General features: G+C 42.2%; 1 protein-coding gene across 4 annotated transcripts in view; it reads left to right on the plus strand.

The window, feature by feature from the left end:
* LOC132892988 (transcriptional regulator QRICH1-like) overlaps window positions 1–6,768 on the plus strand; it is a 32,640-nt gene extending 25,872 nt beyond the window's left edge. For all 4 annotated transcript variants that reach the window (XM_060931625.1, XM_060931624.1, XM_060931628.1 and 1 more), the window contains 3 exons: window positions 104–255; window positions 5,439–5,529; window positions 5,939–6,768. In XM_060931625.1, coding sequence (XP_060787608.1) covers window positions 104–255; window positions 5,439–5,529; window positions 5,939–6,116 — 421 coding nt within the window. In that variant the 3' untranslated portion in view covers window positions 6,117–6,768. The remainder of the gene's footprint in view (window positions 1–103; window positions 256–5,438; window positions 5,530–5,938) is intronic.
* The last annotated feature ends 2,626 nt before the right edge of the window (window positions 6,769–9,394 follow it).

The following is a 9,394-nucleotide window of genomic DNA, read 5'->3' on the forward strand; positions in this document are numbered from 1 at the left end:
CAGTCAGTCTATAATGCTTGTGCAAGAAGTTACGGATAAGTATTGAAGTAGTTTTTGAAGTTCTAATATCTTTGTTTATCCCTCACTCTTGATGTTCATGTAGGCATTTTAATTTAAAAACAGTGGATCAGCACCTGAAGGTGGCCTTCACAAAAGTGTTACGATACACAAAGAAGAATCCATCCAACCCCAAAGACAAGGTCACAAGCATTCGCTATCTCAAAGGACTCACACAACACCAGGTTGGCCAGAAAGGTAATAGATGAGGTGCACTGTGATGCTTGAGATTATTTTACAATGTGGGTGGTTTATATATATATATATATATATATATATATATATATATATATATATATAATTTTTAATTGCACATACAAGAACAAAATTGGCTTAACAAAATGGAACAAATACAAGACATGCGTGGAGGCCTGAAACCTGATGGTTTTTCGAGGGTTTCCCCTTAAAATAAAAATGACAATATTAGGGTCCGGCGCCTCAGGAGGGGGAAGCAGTACTCTGCCAACACTGTTTACAGTGCGGGTGGGGAGCTGTTGACCTCGACTGGGGACATTGTCGGGCGGTGGAAGGAATACTTTGAGGATCTCCTCAATCCCACCGTCATGTCTTCCACTGAGGAGACTGAGGCTGATGACTCAGAGGTGGACTCGTCCATTACCCAAGCCGAAGTCACTGAGGTGGTTTGCAAGCTCCTCGGTGGCAAGGCACCGGGGGTGGATGAGATCCGCCCTGAGTATCTCAAGTCTCTGGATGTTGTGGGGCTGTCTTGGTTGACACGCCTCTGCAACATCGCGTGGCGGTCAGGGACAGTGCCTCTGGAGTGGCAGACTGGGGTGGTGGTCCCTCTTTTTAAGAAAGGGGACCGGAGAGTGTGCCCCAATTATAGGGGAATCACACTTCTCAGCCTCCCAGGGAAGGTTTACTCCAGGGTACTGGAGAGGAGAATTCGACCAATAGTCGAACCTCGGATCCAGGAGGAACAATGCGGTTTTCGTCCTGGTCGCGGAACACTGGACCAGCTCTATACCCTTCATAGGGTGCTCGAGGGTTCATGGGAGTTTGCCCAACCAGTCCACATGTGCTTTGTGGATCTGGAGAAGGCATTCGACCGTGTCCCCCGTAGTATTCTGTGGGGGGTGCTTCGGGAGTATGGGGTTCGGGGCTCTTTGCTAAGGGCTGTCCGGTCCCTGTACGAACGGAGCAGGAGTCTGGTTCGCATTGCCGGCAGTAAGTCAGACCTGTTCCCAGTGCATGTTGGACTCCGGCAGGGCTGCCCTTTGTCACCGGTTCTGTTCATAATTTTTATGGACAGAATTTCTAGGCGCAGCCAGGGGCCAGAAGGAATCCTGTTTGGGAACCACAGGATTTCATCTCTGCTTTTTGCGGATGATGTTGTCCTGTTGGCTTCTTCAAACCAGGACCTTCAGCATGCACTGGGGCGGTTTGCAGTCGAGTGTGAAGCGGCTGGGATGAGAATCAGCACCTCCAAGTCCGAGGCCATGGTTCTCGACCGGAAAAGGGTGGCTTGCCCTCTCCAGGTTGGTGGAGAAGTTCTGCCTCAAGTGGAGGAGTTTAAGTATCTCGGGATCTTGTTCACGAGTGAGGGAAGGATGGAGCGTGAGATCGACAGGCGGATCGGTGCAGCCTCCGCAGTGATGCGGTCGCTTTACCGGTCCGTTGTGGTGAAGAAGGAGCTGAGCCAAAAGGCGAAGCTCTCAATTTACCGGTCGATCTACGTTCCGACTCTCACCTATGGTCATGAGCTTTGGGTAATGACCGAAAGGACAAGATCGCGGATACAAGCGGCCGAAATGAGTTTCCTTCGCAGGGTGGCTGGGCGCTCCCTTAGAGATAGGGTGAGAAGCACAGTCACTCGGGAGGAGCTCGGAGTAGAGCCGCTGCTGCTCCACATCGAGAGGAATCAGCTGAGGTGGCTCGGGCATCTTTTTCGGATGCCTCCTGGACGCCTCCCTGGGGAGGTGTTCCAGGCATGTCCCCCCGGGAGGAGACCCCGGGGAAGACCCAGGACACGCTGGAGGGACTATGTCTCTCGGCTGGCCTGGGAACGCCTCGGTGTTCTTCCCGAGGAGCTGGCCGAGGTGTCTGGGGAAAGGGAAGTTTGGGCTTCCCTGCTTAGACTGCTGCCTCCGCGACCCGGTCCCGGATAAAGCGGAAGAAGACGAGACGAGACGAGACGAGAATATTAGGGTCAACTTGTATAAAGCATAAAGTTAAAAAAAAAAAACCTTAATTAAAGTAATTGATCAACTAGATAGGGGGCGGCACGGTGGTGTAGTGGTTAGCGCTGTCGCCTCACAGCAAGAAGGTTCCGGGTTTGAGCCCCGTGGCCGGCGAGGGCCTTTCTGTGTGGAGTTTGCATGTTCTCCCTGTGTCCGCGTGGGTTTCCTCCGGGTGCTCCGGTTTCCCCCACAGTCCAAAGACATGCAGGTTAGGTTAACTGGTGACTCTAAATTGACCGTAGGTGTGAATGTGAGTGTGAATGGTTGTCTGTGTCTATGTGTCAGCCCTGTGATGACCTGGCGACTTGTCCAGGGTGTACCCCGCCTTTCGCCCGTAGTCAGCTGGGATAGGCTCCAGCTTGCCTGTGACCCTGTAGAACAGGATAAAGTGGCTAGAGATAATGAGATATGAGATGAGATCAACTAGATAGCCAGGAAAAACAAACATACAATTTGCTACAAGCAAATATATGAATACATGGTAAAATAACAATAATGACATCGATTTGCTGAATAAAATGATAGGGCTAAGCTAAAGATCGACTTACCGAACAAATCCAATATTAAACATGAAAACGTCATCAATTATGAACAATTTATTGATGACACAGATTTGGAAAGGTAGATCAGTGTAATTTAGTAGTTGGATTCGTCAAGATTTCCTTCATCAGTTGCTTCTTGAAAAAGGGCAGAAACGTACTGGTTTGTAATTGTTTTAAAACATTTGACTGGTACTGTGTGTACACAGTACCAGTCAAATATTTGCACACACCTTCTCATTCAGTAGTTTTTCCTTTATTTTTATTAATTAAGATGCTTCATGTCTTAAAGCAGTTTCTCAAAGTATGGTCCGCGAGTTGATGTCGTAAAATATCACGTTTTATCAGTGTTTCTCAAATCGCCTATGTGACTCCAAAAGCAAAGTTCTGAGTAGCACAGATGAGTTGTCTTCTATATTGAATAAAGTCCTATGTAAATTCAAATAGTAGCCTATTATTTGAATTTGTCTGACATTAAACAAGCCAACAGTTTTGCGACACTGCCTACAGCTACGTCTGTTTAGGTTACACGTTCATATCAACGTCACCTCTGAATGCGGAGAAACTACAAGTAACCAAATTAGACTTGGCATTAGAGGTCTGCGCGGGTCGGATTTTTCAGTCCCGCCCGCGCCCGCATTGTGCAGTCCCGCTCCCGCCCGCAAAGAATTATGATTTTCAGTCCCGCTCCCGCCCGCACCTGCCATATTTTGTACCGCTCCCGCACGCAAATCCCGCATGATGCAGACGTTCGCGTTATTTCTCAGGAAAGTTCTTGTCTTGACACAGCGTGATGGTGCCCCGCCCCCTACTTTGAGTGGATTTGAGCATAAATATCTACAGCTCACGTTCACGTTTGTTATTATTTACCTTGTTTCTGAATTCAGCATGTAGTGTCTCTAATAATAATAATTAGTGCTGTCTAGCGATTAAAATATTTAATAGCGAATCACACGTTTTTGTCACATGAGAAACCATTGTAATTCTCTGATCAGCATAAAAAAGTGAATGGGCTTGCTTTGTACCAATGTGTGTTTTTTTTTTTTTTTTTTTTGCAAAGCAGAGCTAGCAAGAGAACCATGAGTGAACAACTCTAATCAGAGAGACAGGTTACACAGTGACGGTAGGCTTGACTCAATGCTATCCCAGAAATCCTTCCTGTAATATGCAAATTTTTCCGCCTCTGATTGGACAGCCAAATTTGCATATTACAGGAAGGATTTCTGGGATAGCATTGAGTCAAGCCTACCGTCACTGTGTAACCTGTCTCTCTGATTAGAGTTGTAGACTAACTCTAGCAGTAAATCACTTCACTCATGGTTTTCTTGCTAGCTGGGTGTGAACGGCGAGTCATTAGTGTGATCAAAGGATTGCTCTTTAGGGTGATCAATGGCAAATTTAAGATGCCATTCCTCACTCAATCTGGCAATCTGACTCTCTCTGCAAATTTAGGCATCTTAAAATGTTTTTATTAATGCCAAATAAAATATCCAGCACAAATTATATATTATAGACATAAATTAAAAATTTATAAATTTTATTTCAAACACGTTTTTAGTTAGCGGGACTGCAGCTTATCACCGCTCCCGCCCGCGCCGCATATGTGCACTCCCGCTCCCGCCTGCGCCTGCATATGTGCACTTCCGGTCCCGCCCGCTCTCGCAATGAGCTTTCAAAATTTGTCCCGCGCCGCACTGCTTTGCGGCGGGTCCCGCGAGTCCCGCAGGACTCCCGCGGGAGTGCAGGGCTCTACTTGGCATCAAACTGTCAAAAAGATAATGGATCGGTGGCTGAAGACCGGGTCAGTCAGAAGAAAAGCACAAAAACATCCGACATGAGCAAGGATAAAGTGCGAAGACATGATGATTCCTTGTTTGAGAAAACAAAGCAGCGCAACCGGATCAATGTGGCCCCCAGTATGAGATTAAAGCTGTCCAGTTTGGAGCCAGACATTGCTTCACTGATGTTTCAGAATAAGCAGCACCATTCTTCCCATTCAGGACAACAATGAGTGAGTTGGCGATACTATTTTTAAAACTAATTTCATTAGTGTGCAATTTATAATATATCGTTGAAGTCGGCTCATTGTTTTTTATTTTGTGTGTGTGTGTGGGGGGGTCCCGCAAAATTTTATTTATTTTTATGGATAAAGTGGTCCTTGGTCTGAAAAAGTTTGAGAAACACTGTCTTAAAGTAATGACGGATGTCGTTTCTCTTTACTTAGTTGAGCGGTTCTTGACATCGTATGGATTACTACAGTTGTGGAATAGGGCTATTTACTGTATATTTATTATTGTTTGATCTCAAACGCATTAAGAAGGCAAGAAATTGCACTAATTAACTTTTGACGAGGCACACCTCTTAATTGAAAAGCATTCCAGGTGACTACCTCAGGAAGATGATGCCAATAGTGTGTAAAGCATCATCAAGGTAAATGGCAGCTACTTTGAAAAATCTAAAATATGAAAGTTATTTTTTAACACTTTTTTTTTTTAATCACAATTCCATATGTGATTTCATAATTTTGATGTCTTCAGTATTGTTCTACAGTATTGTGGAAAATTAATCAAAATACAGAAAAACCTATGAATGAGTAGGGGTGTACAAACTTTTGACTGGTACTGTATGTGTGTGTTCACAGTGACAGATGACACGTACATTGAACAGTTGGAGCAGCCGGAGAACCCTTTACGATGCCCAATCAAACTTTATGACTTCTATCTCTTAAAATGGTTAGTACATTCTTCTGTTTAGAAGAATAATGAAGTGAGAATTTTTTGTTTTTAAAGATTCTCCCATTACACCTACGTCATCTCTTGTAAGATTAATTCTGCAGTTTCCAGTGTGTATTACGTTCATTTTGAATATTAGGATTATAAATGATATTTATGGCAAGTGTGGTGGTTTTTTTTTTTTTTTTTTTTTTTTTTTTGGTATGTTTGGGAATCTTCCTGATGTAAACGTACCTTTCTGCTTTATATTTACAGACGAGTCATTTACGACATAGTTTCACTTTTTTTCTTTATTCAATTTGTTAATCTCTAATATTAAAATGTAATTCAGAGTTTTAAAAACTTTTTTTTTCTTTTGTCCATATGGATTAGAATATTTTAAGTAATAATTCTTTTCCTTCTTTCTCAGTCCTCAAAGTGATAAAAGTCGGAATGACGCCTTCTACTTGACCCCTGAGTCGGTGGTTGCCCCTAACAGCCCTATTTGGTACTCGACGCAGCCTGTTATGCCTCAGCAGCTCGAAATCATGCTCTCGCGCATCCTCGTCGTGCACGAAATACAGGAGATTTTCACCAGCAAAGCCTAATCTCTGCAGGAGGAGTGTCCTGTATGTTTTCATCACTTATGTAGAAGCATGAAGGACAAGGAACACACAATCTCTCTCTCTCTCTCTCGTGTGCATGCACGCTTGTTCACTTCTATCGCGTCTACCTCTGCTGCTCTTAAAATGGCCTAATTCCTCAAATTACACTAAAAGAACAACTGAGGGATACTAATTGCAGCCTTGTACTACATCATTCCTTTGATTTTCTTTTAGTTAATTGCTTTAATCTGTCTCACTGTTATTTGATGCAGTGGTGCAATGGGTTTTGGCTTTTTTTTTAAAATCAGCCCTTTTTATCCATGTTTTCTTTTTAATAATCATGTCATTTTCTCTCTGTCTCTCCTTACTGTTGACTGATTGTGTTGCCTAAGGCTCAGACGTACTGTAAGCTTCCTTTGCAGGTCCTGGTCATATAGTATACACAAATAATCTTCACGGCAGTAACATAGAAGCACTGGTGGCCTTTTTTCATTTCCTGTATTCAGTAAATGTGAACGAATCCACTCGTACAGTATTTATTGCTTTGTTTTAAGAGTGCTGTAACAGTAACTATGACTGATCATGTTAGACAAAATGTAATATACATGATGGACTCTTGTGCATATAATACATAAAGGAAAGACTTGTCTTTCGACTTTTACTCTTGTGTTGTTTTTACCGGACTTTGCAATGACAAAATTTTGGATGAAGATCAGTACTTCAATGGAAACGTGTTCCTTATTGGCGTTTCTCAAATGTTCGAAAAACATTCCTAGAAGTTCTTCAAAAGCTCAGAAATCAAACGGAGGAAATTCTTTGAGACGATAAGAAAAATATGAAGCTCTCCGATTTTGTTTTCTGTGTTGTCTGAACAATGACAGCCGCACTGAACAAGTATTGTTTTGATTAGACGTAGTCCACTTTAAAATTTTAGACTTTTCAGTGTGTCTAGACATGAGAATCTCTGCAGATTTGCTTCAAGCATTTCAGTGCTCGATGAGCATGTGTACAAAAATTGGAAGAACATTATCCTCTCATATACTGGTCAAAAATGATGAATGAAAACGGAACTAGAAAAGTGTCATTTTTTTTATTCTGTGAATAACAGCAATAAACAAATGATACAACTAAAACACAGTGACCATTATCAGTACTTCAGTACAAACCATGTTGGTCATGCAAAACAAACAAGAATTCAACTGAAAAAGCAAAAATGAATATCAGTCAAAAGTTTGGACACCTAATTCAATATCTTTTATTAATTAATAGATTCTTCATATCTTAAAGTAATGATGGATGTTGTTTCTCTTTATTTAGTTGAGTGGTTTGTGACATAATATGGATTACTACAGTTGTGGAATAGGGCTAAGGGTGGCATTGTGGGGTAGGGATACGATACGTATCACAATATGGTGGTCATGATCCGATATGTATTGCGATATACTGTACATTCTGACATTTTGGTAAAATGTAATTCAAAAGACAAAAATGAGAAGTATGGTTGAAAATGCTAATTTCCTTTATTAGCTGGTTTGACAGAGACAAATTACATGTTCTTTTTTTTAAGAACAGCAGGATGTCCACGTTTTGTTTGAGAAACCCAAAATCTCTCCAAACTGGAGATGTGTACCCAATTGGAGCATTTGCTATGGACATTTTATCCTCCTTCACTTTTCTAACAAACATGGTAGGATTTCAAATAACTACTGATTAACCAGCCACGAGCGAGTTATCACCACACTACCTTAAAAACGTAAAGCAGAAATGATGGATGGTGCCGGCTTAGAAATGAAATGTTCACGCATTTTCACGTCTGCTTCCAACAGATCCGTGTTTTGCGAGATCCAAAATGGCGGCCTCGACTGCAAGACGCTTCGGAGCTGAACAGAAATAAAAATGTGAGTTTCTTCAACGAAACTCTTTTTAAAACAAAAATGAATGAAATGACCAGTTAGGGTAAGGTATCGCAATACTTGTGGACGATACAATACGTGAATCGTGGCCGCAGAAATCGTCATATATCGATGCATCGGTGAATCGTGCTAGCCTCGCTATTTACTGTTGAGCTCGAACACATTAAGAAGGCAAGAAATTGCACTAATTAACTTTTGTCAAGGCACAGCTGTTAATTGAAAAGCATTCCAGGTGATTACCTCATGAAGCTGGTTAAGATAATGCCAATAGTGTGCAAAGCGTCAAGGTAAACGGTGGCAACTTTGAAGAATCTAAAATATGAAAATAAATGTTTTACTTTTTTTGTTTACCGCATCATTCCATACATGTTCCATATGTTATTTCATAGTTTTGATGTCTTCAGTATTGCTCTACAGTGTAAAAAATAGTCTAAATACAGAAAAACCTATGAATGAGTAGGTGTGTACAAACTTTTGACTGGTGTTATATTATACAGTGTTTCTCAACCACTGGGCCATAATTTTTCCCCCCAAGTTGAAGCTAATTTTTACTCGTAGTAGGATACAATTGTTGGATTGCATCCGACATCACATTCGCCTCATTAAGCTACAGTCACACTCCAGCTCGCAATGCTTTGCGATGGGTTATTGATGAAAATGAGGCATTTTGGTGGTGATATACTGTACACGTGAGCTAAAAGTTGTGGTCACACAGCACGCAAACACTTGACTGTCGTGCCTTTGTGCTTGAGTCTGGCGCAGCTTGAGCGGCTGCACTCGCTCACGGAGTTGTGCGTGTGCTTGGGACCCGGTCGTTATGGGAAACACCTGCTACTGATTTGAGCGCAATCAGCACGTGCAGATACAGACTCTGTTTTTACAGAAACTTTGCGACGTATCATCATCACTGCCACGTTTGTGTCTAGCCATGTTTATAACACTGTCCTGATAATCAGATCTTGAACCCAGACACATATAAAAAGTTGTACGTCTCCATGCTTTTCCAGGTTTTCATCTGTGTGTCCGTGTAGAACAATGTCTGCAGCACCAAGAAGTTTGAGATATCAGGGAACTCAACAGATGGATAATTTTCCAACTCCTAGGAAAAATCCTTCTTTGTTAGCGTGTAAGGATCTAATCCCATTGAGTGGTTTCTATATCCACTTCTTTTGAGTGGACTTCTTGCTTTTAATAACTTGCTTGTTTGCTGTACACAAACATGGCAATAAGTTCTTGTGTTAATGGACCAGACTCCACTTTTGGATCATTAATCCCTTCTGACTGAGAATGCCCTGCATGTATGGTTTTATGTTGGCTTCTGGCACATCCATACAGTTTTAAATGCAATACCTACAATTTAAAACCGTG

This window comes from Neoarius graeffei, chromosome 10, assembly GCF_027579695.1.
Source record: "Neoarius graeffei isolate fNeoGra1 chromosome 10, fNeoGra1.pri, whole genome shotgun sequence".
Taxonomy (NCBI): Eukaryota; Metazoa; Chordata; class Actinopteri; order Siluriformes; family Ariidae; genus Neoarius; species Neoarius graeffei.